Source organism: Olea europaea, chromosome 23 (assembly GCF_002742605.1).
Source record: "Olea europaea var. sylvestris chromosome 23, O_europaea_v1, whole genome shotgun sequence".
Lineage (NCBI taxonomy): Eukaryota > Viridiplantae > Streptophyta > Magnoliopsida > Lamiales > Oleaceae > Olea > Olea europaea.
Genome location: NC_036259.1, coordinates 10,745,455 through 10,768,497, shown reverse-complemented (window position 1 = coordinate 10,768,497; position 23,043 = coordinate 10,745,455). Strand labels below are relative to the sequence as shown.

The window sequence follows — 23,043 nt, the reverse complement described above, 5'->3', positions numbered from 1 at the left end:
CAAAGAGAACCCCCCCCCCCCCCTTTCTTTCTCTAACCCTTTGAAATCTCTAAATCTCGGTTCTTCTTCTCCTTCTCTTCATTTCTTGAGTCTGTTTCTCTCCCTCTTTCTATTTCTCTAATCTGGGTTCTTCAGATTTTCTGCATATTCCCCTCCCCTTTCTGCTTACATTTCACTATTTTATTGTATTTTCATTTCAATTAATAGCATTACTGCTTGGGTTATTGATTCCCAGCTGAATGCTTCAATTGGGTGTTGATTTTAAGTTGAATTTAGTAAGTTTTGGTTGAAGTTGAGCTCCAACCGTAACATATACCTATAAAATTGATACCAAGAAGCTTGTTCCTCCCACATTTTACACCCAGATCCAGGCAACCAAATTGAAGCAGAATTATCCTACTCTTTTATAAAAAAGAATATAGAATCCCACAAGTTTCACTGACTAAAAGACGAAGATATAGCCAATAGACATGTTTATTATCTTATAATCTTGGTTTTCACTTTTTATCAAGCACACAAAGTAATTAGAAGGCAAACGATGTGCACGCTCAATACATCAATTCTGATTCACTGCAAAACAGCCCGCTAAACAAAGGAAGATACAAATTACAAGTTACCAAGGAGGATTAGAGCCTTCTCTTACAGAAGGTGACCTGGAAGTCCCGCTGTCATCTCTTCCCAACCTTGACATGCTTCTTCCAGTTTTAGGAGTACTCAACCCAGGGCTTGGGCTGCGGTAACTCGCTCTCAGCGATTCATCAATGGATCGAGAAGACTTGGCAATTGCATTCCTCATAAACTTCTGTGCAGCAGGTGAAAACCTTCGTTTACTTGGACTAGCACTTCCCCCTCTGACCGGCGAAGGCAATGGAGGCTTCTGAAACATCTTAGACCTCTCCCTGATTTTTTTCGCAGCATCCCTAGACAAGGAATGAGCCTTTACATCCCTCGAAGGTGGCATTGGAATTTTAAACTGTGGCCCATCACCAGTGCCCCCAATATCAATGGGAGTGTCTTCAGACTCTAGTCTCAATGGAGTTCCTTCAATTTCTCCCCACGTGATAAATGGTGATTCATCAACTCCTGGGGCAGGAGATGGCGTCTTCACAAAATTATACCCATTATCTGCTTTCTTCTCGGATTCCACATAAAATCTATTCGGGGTTTTCCTCAAATCCTCCAAATCATACTTCTTCAAATTATCACGGTCTCTATTTGACACCGGAACTGGAGTACCACCAGCCACAGGTGCATAAAGCACTGCCACAGTATCATCTTCATCCGTTGAAGCACTTGCATCTACCAACTTGGCATGAAAACGTGTGTTAACTCTGCTAATCTCCTTTGTCATACCCTTCAGCCTTATGGCTCTCTCCTCCAGGGTCAAGGGAGCTTCTCCTCTATCAGCAGGGTGGTACATCAGTAAATTCTTGGCTGTGTACTTCCACCCATCCAAAGTACTAACAGGCCGATCAGACGTCCCAAACCCATCTGTAGCAATTTGCCCACGTTTATTATCATCCTCAATCAAATTTCCTGAATCATCTCCCCTTTTCTCACCTTCCAACAAAAACTCATATTTCTCCTTCCTCTTCCTATTCACTTTCTCTATAATTCTCGAAAAGCTCTCATTGTCCTCGCTGGTGTATTTCTTAAAGAAGTCGTCCAAACTCACCGACGTATCCACACCTTCTCCTTCACCATCGCCAGTACCCTTGTCGCCTTCATCATTAGCAAAACTTTCTTTGTTCTCGTTATAAAGGGAGGGAGTAACTGAGGTGTTCCGGAAGAAGGTGGAACCGGGAGTGCTGGTCGTGGCCCGGAACGAAGCATCGGCAGAAGATTCTTTTCGTTGGCGACGACGATCAAGAATCTTGAGCTGGGCATCGCGGATAAGTACGGGATCGTGGGAGCGCACGGCTTGGAGCCAATCGAGGCGGTCCTGGAGCTTGGGGATATCAGGGAAGAAGTCTCGCTCTATAATCTTCTCGATCGCCGCAACATACGTATCCTCGTCGAGGACGGTGGAACCGCGATGCCGCTTCCGGTTGGGGAAATCTGAATCGGAATTAGAAACAATGGAATTGGTATTAGGGCTAGGGTTTTGTGGCGTTTGATTGGACGGGGTGGAGATGTGGCGGGGAGAGTGGCCAGGAGATAACAACATAATTGATTTGATATTCTGCTGCTCTTACAGAGGGATTTACTGAATTTGATTTGATTCGATTCAATTCGGGGTTATGGAATTAGGGTTGGGGAAACGAAGACGACAACTGAATTGAATTATTTCTAGTGGGTTTCCTTAAAAATTTATTTATTTATTTATTTGTGTATAATTATTTTCATTTTATTTTATTTATCTTTTCTTTTTACTTGTTTTTTATTTAACTAATTAGAGTTGAATGTGCATTGCACATTATTCTAAAATACTTTATAAATGATATAAAAGTAATATTTGCCACCAATTTGTAGAAAGATTTGATGTGACTCGAACGAATTAAAAAATATATAATTTGGTATAAAAATTTAAGAAAAGAAAATTGTACTCTCAAAACTTAATTTCTAAGAATCAAATTTTTTGTAATGAAAAAATACTATGAATTGGCAATTTTCTACATCACGTTTGATACACAAAATTAATTGTTAATACATAAATTTAAACACTCATTAAAATTTTTAGATACATGAATATGAATAAATTCACTTATAATAACTCTAGATTCATATAATTAAAAATCCATTGAATGAAAATTTATTGAATCTATATTAATGTTAATATTAATTAATTGAGAATTAATAACACAAATTTCGTAAACAACAATAATTATATAATATTTATTACATATTGAAAACGAAAACTAAGGTATTATTAAAATAATTGCATTGTAAGAAGGTTAAAATCGTCCAAAAAATTATTCTCCTTTAATGTGACACTTTAATAGATTATAGATTTTCATTATTTATGATTTCGCCCCTCAGACAATTAAACATGATAAACTATCACGGAGATATTATTATTATTTTTAAACGATCACAACATTCTAATTATTTTTTGAATAGTGACAAGTGGCCAAAAGTTTGTAAATCGGCCACTAAATCCATCAATTTTACAAATATAAAACAAGGAGTCGACTACATCTCCACATAGGGCGCGATATGCTATGTTATCGCCTCATTGTTTATTCTAACTCACTAATTCAATCGTAAAACTTCATGACGATTAAGTTTTCACCTTGCATTGAATGTCAATAGTAGCAAGGCCTCTTTTTTAGCTCGTAGTGAATCATCGTGCATCACGATTACCTTAGAATGTTTATCGTCATACATGAATTTATGACAATGTTCCTTTTCATATTGTCCAACTACCTGAAAACATGCAATGATGCGTCGTAACAGATCAATGTCCCTTAAAGTGAAATGAGCAATACGACCTCAACTCATTGAGAAGGTGGGACAAATCCCTAATTTGGGACTCGACTCAATTACCATATAATCATGAGTACGACAATAGACGCATTCTTCTTATAACTCAATGCACGTGACCAAAGATAATGTTCTAGATAAAAATTGATTAGAAAATCTAACCATAAATAATTACTCTAACCATTTTAAGCATCAGACAATGTTAAACATATTATCTCTCAAGAGCTCAAGGGGAAAGGTTAAAGACAAAAGTTTACAATCTCGACTGAAGTAGTGTTGTGTTTACTACATACACCATTTGATGCAAAAGGGCAAGAGGTGTCAATACTTGTATCATGAACCATAAGCACAAAAGGGGAAGTGAAAGTGATGGAATGACGACTTGTCACTCATCTTCGAATATAGGAAACTTAGGGTTTGGACCTTCACCATTGACCATTGCCGAAAAAATACATCCAAAACATTTCAAAAAAAGGCATGCTACATCTTTCATGAGCCAAAACTATGATTTTTTTTTTTCCGCAATTAACTAAAGCGTGATTTAAGCTTTGATAGCAGGGATGACAATCGAGTTCGTCGGCTCAAGCTGCCGCTCGAAAAATCCGAATCAATGCTCAAGCCGAGCCCCATTTTGTAGGTTGAATACAATTTGGTTTGGAAAGTTTGTGTTATATTTTCAACTTAAACTATTTTATACGGTTTTAAATTTTTCCAAACAAAATCAAACTATTTTATTTTTTGAACCAAACCAAACCATAATTTGCAGTTTGGTTCGGTTTTAATCCACGATTTACCTATCAAAATTATAGTAATATATTTAATATAAGTTAACATATAAGCTTAAACGAGATCTAATAATGTTAAATATTAAATTACATTCATATTTACAATAAAATCCATGAAAAAATTATTTTCAAAGTTGGTTGCTAAAAAATTTTAATAGAACAAATACATATTTCTTCATTTTTATCTACACTTTTTTGTTTGACATTCATATTGTCATATAGCGGTTGGTAAAGGTAGACTTATATTCTGCTATTATAGTTTGGTTATAACTATTGTCGTCTTGCTAGTGAGATGTTAAATAAGGATTGAACAAGATATGTTTAGATGTACAAAGATTGATAGAGTTCCGACTTATTGAAAATTGACGAATTTCATTCTCTAACTACTTTATAAAAGTAGAAGGTAGTATTACTATTTAGGAAACTTTAATATTTTCACACAATCAATATCATCCGTCATTTGTTTTTTCCAAACTACAAACAAGTTTATTAATCATTTAGGTACACAAACAATAATTTTTTTATACAAACCACAATTCACTAGTATATAATAAGTTCAGAAATAACAAATAAAAGAAAGAACAACGACAAAACGGCTTGAATGAGAATTTGAGATTTACCAAAATAGAAGAGAGAAAGAGGTCATTCGAGTAGGAATTAGCAGACTAACAGGTAAAGCACAACTGAAGATTTGTTCAGCAGTGACAGACAAACGTCAAATATTAGGAAAGTGAGAGTTTATGTTAGCTTCTCAAACTTTTGACGTGATTTGCTAATAGAGTTTTGTTGAATTATGATTTGATTGTTGAAAATATATGGTTTTTTTTTTAATTCATATGATTTGGAATAATTTTAGCTTAATTTAGATATCGGGTAAGGACATGTATTGTGAACTTGTTAAACCATATGCCAATAATAACGATCCTAATTTGCTTTCTATGATTATTTCAATAAATTGTTTGTAATTTGTATTGCTAAATTGATATTTTTTTCTGAAAAGTAAAAAGGGTAAAATTTTTAAGTTAATAAAATTAATATTTTGATTAAAAAATTTTAAAATTGTTTGATTCGATTTTGTGCCATTTTTGAAAATTAAAACTTAAATCAAACCATTTTGAAACAATTTGGTTCGATTTGAGGGAAAAAAACCACAGGTCTTACTATTTCACATTTTTTTGTGCAGTTTAGGTTCAGTTTGCGATTTTTCAATTTTTTTGTGCAGCCCTACCATTTTGGGGCGTCGACTCGAGCCGAAATATTATTTTTAAAAAAGCTGCATGTTAGAAAAAAAATCTGCTGCTTGCTAAGGCAGCTATGTGTTGCTTGTTTAAGGCAGCTTTATACAGATCATCAATTAGTATCAATTTAAAATTTGAATTCAAATTTCGAACATATTGATTTTTTTGTTAAAAGTATGGGTTAAAATTTTCAGTTTCATATCAATCTTCTTCAAACAATTTTAACTCTTGGTATTACAGTTTCAAGTTTCAACTTTAATCTCTAATCTTGATGTTCTGATATTTAATTTTTTTCATTCTAATATTCGGTATCATTTCTTATAATAATTATTATAGAATATAGATGAATTTTATTAGTGATGAAATTAATCAGTTTGAGGGTAGTTCCAGTACTCCAACTATAGCGCATCTCAAAATATTCTGATTGATTTGGAGGATATCAAAGAGGAAGAAGTGCTCAAGACTTTTAAACGGTAGAAAAAAGAATTCTCAGATTGTTGACAATATATGACATGTAAAAAAGTTGCTGTTCAAAATGGAGTTGATATTTGAAAAATATGTTGCAATTACTGTGACAAAAAACTTAGTTGAAAGCTTGGTTTAAGGACAACGCTTTGAATAGACACATATTAAGGAGTTGCAAAGCGAAACTAGTCGGTCTTGACCCAAAACAGATTGACCTAGTTTTGGCGGTTCCAGTTATACTATTTCGACCATTGAATATTCACATGGAAGATTTCGTGAAGAAATAGTTGCATACGTGACTACAGTAGAAATGCCGCTTACAATGATAAACTCAATTCACTTTACCCGACTCGTGCAGAATTATCTCCAACCAATTATGCTTCTTATCATAGAAATACTCTTCGTTCAGATATTGTGAAAGTATATAACAAAAGAAAAGAAATTACTATTGAACAACTAAACAATTTTAATAGTGTTATATCATTTACCTCCGATTTATGGACCGGTGTCAATAAAAAATGGTATATTGTTGCTACAGCCTATTACATTGATCACCTATGACTTATACATAAATGATTATTGCGTTCGAATGTGTAGAATATCCTCATAACGCAACTAATATATACATGGTTTTAAGAGATATTATACAAGAATATGGTAGATAATATATGGATCGAAATTTTACTTTTGATAATGCTCCTGTGAATAAATTTATTATTGATAAATTTATTAATAACCTCAGGCCTACATTTGGAAATTTATTTTTTATTAACGTTGTGTATGCCACATTACTAATTTGATTGTAAAAGATGGATTGGAATATATAAAATCCCCTTTAGATAAAATTAGATAAGTAATAAATTATATTACTGTGTCACCAACCATAAAGCAAGCATTTAACTGTTTGTGTGCAGAGTATAACTTAGGAGAAAAATTATTTATCACTTATGTAACACATAGATGGATCTCTACATATCTTGTGTTACATTTCTGTAAAATTACGATAAAGTTATTTCACTATATTATAATGGTAGGCATACATATAAACCCAAACATAATTTGGAAGATTGAAAATAGTCTATTGCATTTTGTGTGAAGAAATTTTTAAAACCATTTTTCAATGCCACAAAGGAGTGTAGCAATGTTTATTACCCTATATCTTCACTTGTTTTATAATATTTTTTCTACATTGCTCAAATCTTTCATAAATATAGGACTTTGCAAATTTTTATTGATGTGGTCTTCTCGATGGAATTAAGATTTCGTAAATATTGGGAAGAATTGCTCTCTTTAGTTCTTTTTGCTTCGGTAATGGATCATTGACTTAATTTAATTGGCACAAAGCTATTATAAAGGGGATTTCAAATTTCATGAATTTGGAATTATCACATGAGCATATAGAGTCTACATTATGTTAATTGTATAACTATTTTGTTGAGAAAAAGAAGGTCAAGGCAATTTTACCTCCCAAAGTTCTTTCTCAATAAATATTTCAACAAATTAGGATGATTTATGGAATTATTTGGATACCAATACAAGTATTCCCCCCATTTAGTTTTAGTTCATCAATATCTAGAGCGATGGACATTATTGATATAAATCTTGAAATTCCCTCTGAGTTAGCTAAGTATACGTGCGAAGATGTTCGTAGTGTATTACAACAAAAAAATTACAGGACTTTAATCTTTTATCATGGTGGAGGTGTAATGAAAGGCAATATTCAATTGTATCAAAGTTGCACGTGATCTACTAAAACTTCTGATGTCTATGGTAGAATCGTAGGCTGCATTTAGTTTAGGTGGTTGAATTTCATTAGAAGAACGATTAAGACTAAAAAAAGATATATTGGAGGCTTTAATATTCTTAAAGGACTACAAATGTGCATAATTACGTATTCAATAACAATTTGATAGTATAATGATCGAAGAGTTGCAGCAGATCTAAACATAAGAATATTGTTAGTTTTTAAATTGATTAATTTAAAAAAAGTATGTAATTTGTAAAATTATTTGTTTCAAGAAAAATTGTATACGAAATATTTTATTCCCATACAATTTTAACTTCGCTTACGTTGATTGTAGTCGGTCCCAAATTCGAAAAAAGGAGGAGGGTTGTAATTTTTATTTAATTTGTAATTCGTAAAAATTGTACAAATTTAATTTTTCTTAAAAAAATGTTAGAATTGTCACGAAGTATAATAATAATAAAAAAAAAAAAGCTCGAGAGCAGTCTCGGCTCGATTCGAGCTTGTGAAAATGTTCGGACCATTTTACTTAGACCGAGCTTGAGCCTCGAATTTTGGCTCGCGAGCCAACTCAATTCGATTAGTTGACACTACAATTTGATAATGTATACAATTATTGTACCACTTGAATTTTACAATCCATATCAAGAGTAAACTTTTTACGCTGATGAATTAATCGTCGCAAGGAAAACAAAATAATCCTATCATAGGTGATTATGTTCACAACATACGAAGCACGTTAATAGAAATGTCAAAAACGACCTATGTACACCTAAATTCATAGTTTGATTACTAGAAAAACCAATAAATTTTGATTGTGGGACATGTGCTTCAAACGGAAAAGTACAGGGACCACAAATATAAATTTCCCTTTAACTAATCTAGAACTAACTGGAAGCTAGTGAGGCTTATCTCTGTTCGCTACACTTACAGGTGTGGCTCACGTAATTCATACCGGAAGGATACTTGGCAATTTATGGTTGAAAAATGGCAAAATAATAGGAAAAAATGAACCACATAGATGCTGCCACAGCATCATCTGTAGAAAATCTGCGAGAAATCCTCTCTACGCTCATCATTTTTCCTGTAGATTTCCTTGCCAGAGTACCTGCGCAGAACTTGCTTTCACTCCAATGTCTTCGTACGAGAAATTCGAGATCCGAAAGAGAAACCCGGACCCGAAAACCGCGGTCCTCTTGGTCATTGACATGCAGAACTACTTTTACTCCATGGCTTGCCCTATTCTGCCCTCTCTCAACGCCACCATCGACCTCTGTCGTCGCGCTTCTGTCCCTGTGATATTCACCAGACACTGCCACAAATCCCCCGCCGACTACGGCATGCTCTACGAGTGGTGGAACGGCGACCTCATCATGGATGGCAGCCGTGAGTCCCAGCTCATCCCCGAGTTGGATCGGAAGGAGGATGACTCGGTTCTTGAAAAGAACACATATAGCGCCTTCAGAGGTACTACTATTCATCAAGTCTTTTAAAGATTTTAAATTAATTTGATGGGTTTTTAGATTTCGTTTCTATAAAATGAATTAGGGATTTCAAATACTTTACTGTAGCATACCATGCAATTCCATTTCACGTTAACTCAGTGAAATGAGTGTCAAATTAGCTTGTATGAATCAAATTCCTAATATTACTTAGTGCCAAGCTAAATTCATTTAAGGATAATAAAACTTAATGGATTATACTTAGGAAATGGAATTTAGAGTGAGCCGAAAGGGGTGTCTTTTGATAGCAAATGGATGTCTTGTTATAGTGCCTCGGCCTTCAAATATAATGCTTAATACTTGATAATCTGCTCTGGATAGAAATATTTGCGAAAATTTCAATGGTATAGTTACACTTTTTAGTAAACAAAAAGAACTCGCTACATGTACAAGATTACACTTTTCCTTAAATTTCAAACATTTTTTTCCGTTCGATTGACACTTAACAACAATTCAAGGGTCAAACAACGTATCAAAAATCAGTGTACAAATAGCAAATCTCAAACAAAAATAACCTTTCTACATGCACACTATGGTATACACTTTAGTTTACACTTTTTCACGTGACATTATTCTATAAGACAGTTTAAATTTCAAACACTTTAGATTCAATCGCAAGATTAGAGAATCTAAATGAGATTTTTTTTTAATTTTTTTTTTTTTTAGATGACTGTTGAGAAAATCCCCAAATAAGGAATCTAAGCTTACTTTTTCTCGCAAAGCTGTTCAATATTTTGTTGTTTAAATTCACAAAACTAATGAAGCTGAGCTACAATGACGTGGTGCGCATCTTCAGGTACAAATTTAGAGGAGAAGCTGATGAATATGGGAGCGAAAGAGGTTATAGTGACTGGGGTCATGACCAATCTGTGCTGTGAGACCACGGCTAGAGAAGCATTTGTTAGAGGCTTTAGGGTTTTTTTCTCAACAGATGCGACAGCAACGTCATCATTGGAGTTGCATGATGCCTCCTTGAAGAACATGGCTTATGGTTTTGCTTATTTAGTTGACAGTGAAAGGATTCGTGAGGCATTTTTCAAATCTTAGCTTGTATATTAATAGCAGCTTGACATGGATGGGTTTGCCGAATAAATGTACGAAATTTGTCCCAACTTTAATATATGATGTTAGTACTTTGTTTACTAGAGCAATGTGTACCTATGTAAATTACTGGAGCATGAACACTGTAAATTTGTAAAGGCTTTTATATCTTCCTCGTTATGTAATGTGTGTTCGACCCCCACGCCCTCAAATTTTGAATGAGATGATTTTGGATAATGAAAGTGCAGCACATATTTTTATTCTGGTGAACCTGGATTCGAGGATCAAAGACTGTAAAATACTGGAAATGTTTCCCGGTTACACCAACTTGTTTAAATAGGGTTGGCTGAAGGCACAGACGTAAGTCGGCGAGAGAATTCTACTCATGTAGCTGTAGCATTGCTCTTTCTGCTTTATATTTGTGATATTCTTAGAATTATGGTTTACCGAAATATGCACCCTATCAAGCAGCTCTCTCTGCTTTGTATTTGTGGTATTCCTTAGGATATGGCTTACCGAAATATGCAGGCTATCGAGCAGTTGGTACACTCGCATATTTTATAATAGACGGCTTGCCTCTTAAGCATTCCAATTTCAGGGTAAGTTTCAGCTACTTGGGGAGGTAAGTTGTTGAATCGTTCTCCTTTCCTCTGCTCTTGTTCATGTTGAGTTTTACATGAAGTCTTTGCTACATATACATCAAACCTTATATAATGGGTTACATGATGCTACATGACATTTTATCATTGGATAGTTTAATCAACTTTTTCATCCAATTATTTCACTACGCATAATTATGTGGCAAATTGTAATCATGTCATATGTACAATGTTTGTTGACAATGTTGGTTGACATCCTACTTGGCATAATCGAATTCGCCCATTTTAAAAAACTATTTTCTACATCATAGGTTTGGATTTTGGCAACACATGGTCGTTAACCAAGTCTATACATTTAGCTTTATTTCACCTTCTGAATGTTCTTTTCGGGACAAATAACATAATCCTTGTTGCAAATAGCTGTTTCATTGAATTATATGCTGAGACATAAATTGAGTCTGCCTGGAATCTCCAAAAATTTTGATTGCACCAACTACGAAAGAATCCTTGGTTCTTAATGCATGGTGTTGTTTGACTAAAGGGTGTTAAAATCGGCTTGGTCTGTGAACTCGTCACTATTATGGGCTAGCTGAATTGGGGAGGGGTCTTTTTTAATCAATAATTGAGAAAAAATAAATATTTTTATTGGTACATCTGCAATCTTTAAAATAAATATTTTGGACACCCTTCATGGGTCACTAGGTTAAAAATTCAACATGGCATGGCTTGCCCAAAGTTTGATTTGATTTTTTAATGGAGTTGTTGAATATTTGTTCAAAATTAATGGAATGATAATGGACTAATTGTGGAATTGGTATAATCAAAAGAAATTGAAAAATGAAAAATTTGATTTTTTGCTTATGCGTACGCACAGGCTTAATTTTGTGCGTACGCGAGGTGTTTTGGCAAAATTAGAATTAAATTTTACTTCTACTTTGCGTACGCACGGTTTATATTATTCGTACGCATAGTGTTAAAAAATAGCCGTTGATTGATTTTTCAATTTGAAACTTCGGAGTCGTTTTGGATTAAAAGTTGTCACTTTTCATCTTGTTTTGGCACCATTTCGTGAAGCTATGATTCATGACTATAAATATGTGTTTGTTGGACATAAAAAACACATGAAAATCAAATTACAAAACATATGGTAATCTGTCATCATTCCATAAGAAAGAAAAATTCTTTCTTCCTCCACATTCATATATTCCCTTTATGTTCTTCAAGTTCGGGTGGAGAAATACTTGTGCTTTTGTATTTCTTTACATCAAGGTTTGATCAATCCTTCAAACCATTTGCCACGAGATCTTTTAAGCACCAACATTAATACCAAGAGGGGGCAAATATCGTTTGAGGACAACGATGTAATGTTATGTTTGAGCCTTCCATTTCCATCATGATCCTGATTCGTTTTTTCATTCTCTTGATTAATTTTCTATATTGCTTCTTCTCCAACCCCAGTGGTGAATAATTTCCCAACAATCTCAAACGATATTTTTGCAATGAAGAATGAAACTACGATAGCGACGATCAAGTCGATAAATCAACACTTCATTGGAAAAGAAATCTGGAACGCGATGTTTCTGTTGAAGAATGAAAGGATTGATCCCGTTTGGTAAGATGAAATTATATTCAATCTTCTCACATACAAAAGGTATGTTTTTGTGAATATAATTGTCTCGTACCATTTATATTCACATTTGGAAGTTTTATTGTGCCCATGTGCTTGACATCCAATTGATTCCATAAAATATAGTATGCGTTCTGGGATTGTGCAAGCACATAAATTTGTTTTGTGCACTCATATAATCATATTGATGGAAAAATATTAACTGCCGCCACCATCTGTAAAAGGGTGTTTTTATTCAGATCGTCATTTGCACTATGCATTCCTCCATGAACCAGTGTGCATATGATTCTGTTATAGTTTAATGAAAGAGCACATTTTTCGACCGTTGCATGCATGTGGAAATCTAGTAAGTTACCTATTCAAAATAATTGAAAGTTGTGCAGTATAACGGTATAAGTGACAGATTTGTGCATCCCTACTGGCTGTATTTCCAAATCCAATTTCACATATAAGTGGGTGATTACATAATACATGGAGAGAATAATAAAATAATCTCCAAAGTCATTATACAAATTACAGTAAGTTGTTTGTCCACATGGCTTAGAATTTACAAAATAATATTCTATGCATCTGGTTTCTTCGGTGGACGTATCTATTGAATTCTGAAAAGAGATCATTTGAATTTGAACTACCTTTTTTTTTGGGAAGTTATCTGTTGACTGTTGAAAATAATGAAGGAATCATGAGAAGTTGATTATGGTTAAATGATTACATAAAGGCACAAACTCGAAACCATAAAATGGCCAATTTTAATTTTGGTTTTGTTATTTTGGTGCTTTGCCATTGATAATAATTTTATTCCATATCTGTATGCATGTCATAAATCATGATTCTGTGGCATTATAATCACTGTGTATATGCACGTTGTTGTGGAAAGATGTATCTTCCTATTTTAAAAAATAAAAATAAAAATAAAAATCGGATTATTCAATTTTGAATTGAATGATCCACCGGTGCCAAAAAGGATTTATTTGGCCGGTTACGGTTCTATGATTAATTCATATTCCTAAATTGTTCATTTGGCGTGTATACTATTCTGCCATGCCATGGATATGATTGAATATATCATAAGTGTGAAAATTAGAAATTAATATAACCTGGGATCTTTGAATATGCTCCAAATTGTCATATAAGACTTGGGATTTCAATTGATTAATTTAATTTTCAACTAGTTGATTTATTTGGTGATAGTCACTTGATGAAATATTTTGTCGTATTATAGTATGGTGACTATGAGTAGGATTTGATTCTCATTAGTTGATGTGTGCAAGTGTTTATTTGATTTTGACAAATGTATGTGCATAAAGGAAAATGTGTGAGAATATTTGGAAAAAATTATTCACACGTGCTCACTCGAAGATGCATAATTTTTTGGCATTAACCCATATGGTTAAATGGTTGAAATTTTGATGTGCATACTATATTATTGCAATAATATTCATGATATTGTATATATGGAAAAATTCTATAGTATTAGAATTTTATGTGAACTTTTATGACCATTTCTCTACTAGAAAATTAAAATGACATGATAATTTTGATTGATTGGTTTCATGTCTTGTTGAACTCATATTAACTTGGGTTAAGTTGATAGCCTCATTTAATCCTATGAAATTAAGTGAGATGATTATATGTCAATTATATTCGCATAAAAGCATGACAAATTGTGATTTGTCCTAATTTATTTTAAAGCGGAAGCGCATTTATTGAGAAATGGAAATTTTGTAGAGCACAAATTGTGTTTGCATATTAGTATAACAAAATTTATAATATAAATAACCTTCATGTATAAAGGATATTGTGAAAATCAATTTTGATTAATTGATTATTCTCACTTTGTTGTGACAATTGGAAATGGCTCTTATGCATGACATTTTAAAAAATGTAATTTAAACCAATTGTGGTGGCTAAAGATCTATTTGATTATGGTTGTTATTCGGTGATTAATTCCAATATGTGGGTTGTCACATTTGCTTGGAAAATACACGAACCCACTTGAGTAGCCCACATGTTTCTATAGGGCATCATTTGTTGAACGGTGCATTTGCCATTATGTTGGTTTATGGACTTCGAAGTGCAAGTAAAGCACATCCATATCTGTATTTTGAGACCAGCCTATTAATCTTTAATGGGTCTAAAGGATGTGTAAGGATGCCTACTATTTGTTGGAAATACATGAAATTTCTTGACTACGTGTTCTATTAGAATATGAGAATCACTTGATAAACTTGATGATCGATTTCATGTTCTATTGAAATGTTGATAGCCACAAATTAAGTGAGATAATCATATGGAAAATCGTGTTTGCATATAAAAGAGACAAAATGTGATTTGTCCAAAAGTGAATAAGGCGAATATGTACCATGTCATTGAGGTGATATGATGCTATCTTGTGAAGGTCACGAAAGTGATAAAATGTCAATGATTGGAGATTAGTCTCATTCGTTGTTGAATTGGACTTTAATCATGGAACCAAATTGTGTTGGTTTATGCTTGAAAAGTATGGTAGGTCTATGAGATGACCTTGATCAAAATTGTGTGATCAAAATTAAATAGTGGATTGAAGTACATTGTGAATTAATGATAACTATCTAAAAGTATGTAGACTTTCATGGTTATTATTGAAGTGATAAGCAAATTGAACTACAAAAGAGTTAAAGTTCAAGTAAAATCCCAAATGTGGGGGGTTGACATATTAAGGAACTCTAAGTTCGAGTATACCCGAAATGTGGGGGTTAACATTAATCTTATGAACTTATATGAGGAAGTTCAAAGATATATGGATACAACATTATAAGATTGCATAAGAATTCCTAATTGAGGAAATGTGGGGGTAACTTAGTTTAAAAAGTTACCGTATCATTTACCTTTTAATCATAGAAATACATCTATGATGGAGAAATGTAGAGAATGCCTTGTAAGGTTGAAACACACTAAGCCCTTGTTTGAGTCTCATTCTTTTGGAAAAATTCATTTTTCAACAGTATTTTGACATCATTTCAACCACACATTCTTCAATAAAATAATATTACACGTTAATCTAAAATTTTTTCTTATTTTTTAACCACACATTTCCCATCAATACATTATTCAAAAATTCATTATACCCCAAAAAATGGGGCTCAAACAAGGGCTAAGTCTAAAAGTGGATTAAATGGATAAAGGCCGATTGTGGCGCTTGCAAAACCAATGAAATATTTAAAGAATATTCATTAAAGATCATTGTAATGATTCAATGATGATAAGTGAATACCCAAGTATGAAAATCTACAAATAGAAGTGATGGACTAGTGTAATGAATTAATGGAAATCATCCAACAAGTGTTTTAAAAATTAATAAGGCTTTAAATAAAGCGAGTGAGAAGCATGTGACTTCTTGGTGGTGACAAATTGTATCTATCAAATAAATTGATCGTTGGCTAGCTATACTTTGATAAGATACTAAGTCACATGAAATGAAAAGTCAAGACATATAAGTCTTAGACGTGACTTAAAAAAGAAATTAGCAAAGATGGAATAATTTTTGTAAAGACGTAGCAGATCCTTTAATTAGATCACTAAATAAAATTTTAGTGGCATCTACTTCGAATAGGATGGGGTTGAAACTCCTAAACTACAAAGGTCCATCAATGAAGACAACCCTACCCGTCATTACTCAAAAGGTAATCCATGGGCTCAAAGGGTAACAACAAGTCATTCAATATGTGGATAGTTGCAGCATTATATAAATCCGCGATAACCTTATTCTAATTAAATGATGCTGGTTGTTACTGAAGCGAGGGTTGAGTATTAAAGCTCTTAATGAAGTTCAGTGTTAAAACACAAGTACCTCTAAAAGTAATAAAGGTATTAGAAGAACTTCACCTAAACAAACTTCGAGGTGGTGCCATTTCAATTGAGAGTTGGAGTTTTTCTCTTAAAAGTTTGTCGAATAGGATGAGCGCAAGGCCATAAAAGCGCTAAGCGAGTTGAGGAACTTGAGAACACATGATACTTATGTGTGTATTCTTTCCAGTATTGTCACAAGGAATAATTGGTTCAAAACTTCCATACTACCTCTAATTCCAACTTTACTTTGTTTGAATTACACTATGGTTAGATTCAAATCGAAAGATATCTAATCCTTATGTATAAGTGTCGTCTTTTTGAATATGTGATCGTATTAATTTTGAACAAGTGGGGGATTGTTGAATATTTATTCAAAATCAATGGAATGATAATGGATTAATCGTGGAATTGGTAGAATCAAAAGAAATTGAAAAATGAAAATTTTGATTTTTTGCCTATGCGTACGTACATGCTTAATTTTGTGAGTACGCGAGATGTGTTATGGTAAAATCAGAATTAAATTTTGCTTCTAATATGCGTACGCACGGTTTATACTATGCGTACGCATAGTGTTAAAAAATAGCCGTTGGTTGATTTTTCAATTTGAAATTTAGGAGCCGTTTTGGATTAAAAGTTGCCACTTTTCATCTTGTTTTGGCACCATTTCGTGAAGCTATGATTCATGACTATAAATATGTGTTTGTTGGACATAAAAAACACATGAAAATCAGATTACAAAACATTTGGTAATTTGTCATCATTCTACAAGAAAGAAAAATCATTTCTTTCTACACATTCATATATTCCCTCTAAGTTCTTCAAGCTCGGGTGGAGAAATGCTTGTGTTTTTGTGTTTCTCTACATCAATGCTTGATCAATCCTTCAAACTGTTTGCCACGAGATCCTTTAAGCACCAATATTAATACCAAGAGGGGGCAAATATCGTTTAAGGACAATGATGTAATGTCGTGTTTGAGCCTTCCATTTTCGTTATGATCTTGATTCGTTTTTTCATCCTCTTGATTCATTTTCTATATTGTTTTTTCTCCAACCCCCGTGGTGAATAATTTCCCAACAGTTGTCTAATGATGGCAATGGGTCGAGTTGGCTTAAACACACGAGCTCAGCTTGTGCTCGTGAGTAACGAGTCGAGCTTAAGCTTCGCTCGGCTCACGAGCTCGATTTTTTTTTTTTTGAAAATGTTCAAATTTTTCTTCACATTTTTTACGAGCCCACGAGCTGAACTTAGGGGTGAGTCAAATTTTGACTCATGGGCACGAGCTTTAACGAGTCAAGTGGCCGAGCTGACAAGCCGTCCGGCCCGTTTGACACCCCTAGAGTTGTCCTAAGCTTAGAAAATCTGCTCATTTTTACGTCACTTCAGCTGCATTAAAACATTATTGATGTTGAACTCATAGCAAAAATTGGATAGATTCATTCAAACTGGAATAATTAGGAATTCATAAATATTTGGGATTGGATTACACTTAGATTTGCTAGTGATTAGTTGTAGTTTTGGTCGTAAGTGCATGTCTTCAATGAGATTTTCGCTTTCTTTTTATTCTTTTATGCTACACTGTTCTCGTAATCTTCTCTATCAAACGAAGTGTGATTGCTCATTGTTTATTATGCCCCCATTTGAATATCATTCTTTTTCATTTCATTTTTCTCTCTTTTATTTTCAGTCACACAATTTTTTATAAAATAATCTTACATATAAATTGAAAACTCTTCATTCTTTTTCAATCACTCATTTTTCAAAAAAAAAATAAAAAAAAAATACTATTCCATCCATTTTTATTTCTAAAAAATGGGGACCAAAATGGGGCATGTTTTTTTAGATAGTTGAATTTGTATGTGATAGCAATAATGAGGATCAAAAAAATTTTCATCAGTTTTTGTATATTGTGAAGGTTTTATAAGCAAATGAGATAGATTGTTTTCAAAGCAATATATTTTGTCGAACTATTTATTGTGGGATCTCTTTCATTAGAATTTTTTTTTATTATTATTATTATTATTATTATTATTATTATTATTATTATTATTATTATTATTATTATTATTATTATTATTATTATTTTCTTTTGGTTATGAGGTTCTTGTCTTCATCCGGTCCACTCTTAAATCTTAAAAAATATACAAAAAATCCAAAAAATGTAAGATTAACCCCAGTTATGTGCTCACATCCTTGTACATAATTAAATCGAAATCATTCAAGTATCATATAGACAATTAATACTAGGCATCACTTGACTTGATCATGTAATTAAAGTTTCCGAAAGTATAACATGCATGTGAACGATTTAGACCATTATGATATTGTTGACCTCGTTTTTCGTTGGGGCTACATGGACACCAAATATCGGTCCAGCTTGTGCGCACGAACGCAAATTCCAACACTTATGGATAAGATAGTAATCGACAATATTAAGGATTTGATGTGGAGGTGCATTATAGCACAAGACAAATGTGTTCGAGATCCGGCAATATATCTTCAAATAGATTGTAGGATAATAACCAATCGACAATAATTTTAAGGAATGAAAGTTAGCCATCTTTAAGCTAAAACAAGTGTATGTTCAGCAGGAGAGAAAATAAATAGTAGTATTTAGTGTGTAGATTTGCAATGGTCCCTTTATGTTACATTGGGGAGGGGTGTATTTATAGCACTACAAATGAAATTTTGGTCCTTGGATGGAGATACACGTGACGTCATCTCCTTAATTCAAGCGTCTAATCGTAAGCCTTAATTTTGACTTGCTAGCCTGTGATGTACTCAATGTTTACATAGAGTCGCCACTTTATTAACAATTCTTAACATTTGTACTCATTACAATGTTTCATCAATCATCCTTAAACGATTTTGCACATAAGTATGGGATCTTCCTCATGCAGATCGTCACTAGATGCAGGGGCTTTAGACTCCTATGAAGCTCTTCACCTCAACGGAAGACATGGGCCTCGTATTTTGGGTTGGACAAAACTCTCGAACCTTACCAAGTGGTTCTTCTTAAGTTAAATACTCGAACGGGTATCTAAATTGAAAATCGACGGGTTCGGTTCAGTTCTCAGTTCTAGATCAATAATCTAAGAATCGAATCTCCCTAATTTTTTTAATTAATTTATTTTAAATAAGTGAAATTATTTGATTTTTCTAAATAAATTTGCTAACTAGTTAATTTAGTTCAAAACAAAAAATATGATTTTCATATTTCTAATTTTCAATTCAAAATCAATTTAATCAAATTGACCTAAGTTTTATCCAAATTTGTTACTCTACCGTAGTGTCGTTTCTACCGTTCTAGAGAAATCGAATTGAAACTTAACAACGCCTCTCTTAATCATCGTGAGCTCGCTACTTTCACTTCCTGTGATTTTAACAATCAAATTTATGAATAACTCAGCAAAAAGAGACGCAAATGACACATAAGATTAGATTACATTATTTTTAAGAATTAAGATTGAAGATATCGTTAGTTGAATTAATGTAATTTTGTAAATATTAAAAAAAAATTAATTATAATACGAAACCTAGGTACCGAATAAAACAGAACCCGAATAGTTTCACTTACTATATACTGGAAAATTTTGAATCCGATTTAGTTCTCTTTAGAACCGAATCGAATCGAACCATGTCTAGCCATACCTCAGACTAATCTCTCTGACCTCGTCACTCGTCTGTGGATCTTCGTTGAGGTGGTTCCAATAAGTCGAGTGAGTAAGCTGCTTCACCAAGGAGCCTCAGTTGTCAGGACGTGGATAAGAGAGCCTTGGTAACAAGGAGCCATGTGTGGTAAGTCGTAAAAGATACCAAATGGAGGTCGGTTTGGGTGGGATGGGATTTGAGAAGAAGATGGATTTTATTTTTTCTTTCATTTTTAATTTTTGATTTTTTGATTTAATTAATATTAATCGTTTTAAGTTTGAAAATATAAAGTTTCTATTTTTTCCCTTATAAATTTGTTAGAATTTGGTCTTTTTTCTTTCATTTTTAATTTTTGACTTAATCAATATTAATCATTTTAAGTTTGAAAATATAAAGTTCCCATTTTTTCCCTTATAAAATTGGTTGGAATTTGGTCAAAATTAAAATTTCCAGTCAACTAATGATATTTTGGATGGAATCCAACAAATTGTCCTCTAACCACACACGCTTGAAAGTTTTGGGACCCTGGGTGCAATATATGAAGGATTAGGGTAAATTTTGCAACGATATGAAAGGTTTGGGAGCGCAACTACAATTAATTCGTCTACCCCAACATAGCCCCAAATTCTACTTTTCGCACATGTATAATTAGAGTTGATTGTTTTAATAATCTCCGAACTTATAGCATGGTCATTGTTTACTCATTAAATTTTAAAGTGTTTCACAGTGTTCATTGAACTTTGTCCATTTCCACTTCATCCATCATCGTCAAAAACTCATTACCTTATCTGTTGAAGTAGCTAAGGAAAAATCTAACGTATCAAGTTACGCCCGTTAAAAGAATTACAACTTAGCCAAACCATTGTTTCATTACTGATTCAACTTACATTATGCCACGGTTTATTCATCGAACTTCAAAATATTTCCCAATGGTCACTTATCTTTGAGATATTATACTACATCCATTATCCACCATATTTCATTTACTCCGTTGCTAAATTATTGTACGAAAATTCTATTGGTAAGTATATTCATAAAAAAATTACAACCCCACCAACTCACAAAAATCATCATATGTGAATTGAACTTCTACACCCTATAAACTTCTTTAAAATCCAATAAAGCCTTCCCAATTTCAACCCTAAAAAGCCTAGTGATAAGTGCATTATGTTACACTTATTTAGGTCTTTAAATTAGGGTATCTGTTGGATATTTCAATAAATTATGACTTAATTCTATATATATTGTGTTTGTTAAATAAAGATCAATGAATTTGATGGAATTGGAGACAATGAACAAGGAAATGGTGAAATATAGACAAAGTATGATCGAAATACAAAACGATTGTTGAAGATCACATATGACCATCTAGATGCAATTAGAAGTTAAATGTGGTGAAATATAGGCAAAGTATTTTCACAAATCAATTTCTCATCGATCAAGTTATGTTTCAGATTTTCAGCTTTAGATTGAAACCTAATTTTCACATAGTAATCGTTCAAATTGGAAAAGTGATTTTTCAAAAGAATCACTGGGGACACTTTATTGGGTTTTAAACAATTTTATGGGGCGTGGAAGTCATGTTTCACATATGGTAATTTTGGTAAGTTGATAGTTTTCATTTGAGTTGTAATCTTTTCCATCTGTAACTTATCACGTGCAATTTCTATGGGAACATTAGCAATGAAGTTAACAAAATATGGAGGATGATCGATGGAATGCAACATCACAAAGATGACTGACCATTGGGAAGTATTTTCAAGTTCGATAAGTAAATTGTGATCGAGTGTAAATTAGAGAAGTAATGAAACACTGATTTGGTTGAATTGCAATTTTTTTTAATGACGGTAACTTATATGTCAAATTTTCTTTAGCCATGTCAGTGAATAAAGTAAGGAATATTTTAGTGCAATGGATAAAGTTCCATGAGTATTGTGAAGCAGTTTCAAATTTGGTGAGTTCACTGTCACGATAGTTATTTCGCACGGGTTAATTCGCTAACAATTAAAGAGAATCAGACGATTGTGTAAGGGATGAAACCTCTTGAGACAAAGTCCCAAAAAGGGGTGTTCTTTTTATTGGCGATGAACTTTACAATTGGAAACGGAAAACAATGTGCCTCCAAGGGGCGCAAGCACACGAGTTACAGAAAAGGAAATGTTTAAGTCTAAAAGCTAAAGGAATGAAAATTACATATTCTCTGTTCGAGAGTTTTGGATTCGATTCCTTACTTCTAAGTTCTTTCTCCCTTTTATACTTCATAGGCGATCCCTTTGTGATTAACTGCTCTAAAAAACTGCTTGATCGCCCTATAACTACCCACTTTCTTTGTAGTGGCTATTTTGTCATGCAACTGTCCTTTTAACTGCTGCCATTATCTTGCATCGTTCAACCGCTTTCGATTGAATCCCTTGAGTCGTGGAACGTGATAAAGTTACTTTAGCAACTGCCTCAATAACTGCATCATAATGCGTTATGCTTGTTGATACCTTGGGCGACTTGAAGATTTGGGCGAGACTTTGGACGACCGTATGCCACTCTATTCGTTCAGACTCTGAGCGACTTACAAACTTGGACGATAGCGTTACCGCACTATTGGGCCCCTTATTTGGACATTCACCTTGATTCGTTCAATTGGATTTCGTTCTTTGGTTATCTGATTTGGGGATCCTCCAATTGGGCTTTATTCTCTGGGCCGTTCGATTTGGGCTGAATTTTTATGTGCCAACAATTACCCCCCAATATGGCAGAATTAATAATAATTATTGAATTTTGCCATATTCACTTCACGTCTTCAGCAACGTTCACGATCCCCAAAGAATTTTAATCATTGTCTCCTTCTATAACTTGAAAAGGTGCGTCGCTTTGCAAACCCTTATAAACTCCGAACACGCCATTTTACTGCTACGAAATCACGTTTCATATTCCTTACGCATCCTTCGCGATTCACTGTTCATATTTTGCTTCCTTGTTACGTAACTCTGAAAAACTTCGTTCCTTCTTCAATGGCTGCTTTACAATCCCAAGCTAGCGATTCCTTTAGTTTTGACGACTTTCAGAAACTTCTGAGTCGTTCATACGTAACCCCAAGTTTTCTTGCGCCCGCCGATGTTGGACGTAATGAGTTTTACTTGGGTCCTTT

The 23,043-nt window shown here is 33.5% G+C and overlaps 2 protein-coding genes and 1 pseudogene across 2 annotated transcripts; 2 read left to right on the top strand and 1 right to left on the bottom strand.

Moving 5' to 3' along the window:
- Positions 1-456: 456 nt before the first annotated feature.
- Positions 457-2,301, bottom strand: LOC111372369 (protein DGCR14). Its single transcript, XM_022994680.1, has one exon. The coding sequence runs from the start codon at positions 2,165-2,167 to the stop codon at positions 614-616; it is 1,554 nt and encodes a 517-aa protein (XP_022850448.1). The 5' UTR covers positions 2,168-2,301; the 3' UTR covers positions 457-613.
- Positions 2,302-8,580: 6,279 nt separating this feature from the next.
- LOC111372368 (nicotinamidase 2-like) lies at positions 8,581-10,396 on the top strand. The gene is made up of 2 exons (XM_022994679.1): positions 8,581-9,122; positions 9,954-10,396. The coding sequence occupies exons 1-2, from the start codon at positions 8,789-8,791 to the stop codon at positions 10,202-10,204; spliced, it is 585 nt and encodes a 194-aa protein (XP_022850447.1). The 5' UTR covers positions 8,581-8,788; the 3' UTR covers positions 10,205-10,396.
- An 11,362-nt stretch (positions 10,397-21,758) lies between these two features.
- LOC111372367 overlaps positions 21,759-23,043 on the top strand; it is a 16,928-nt pseudogene continuing 15,643 nt past the window's right edge.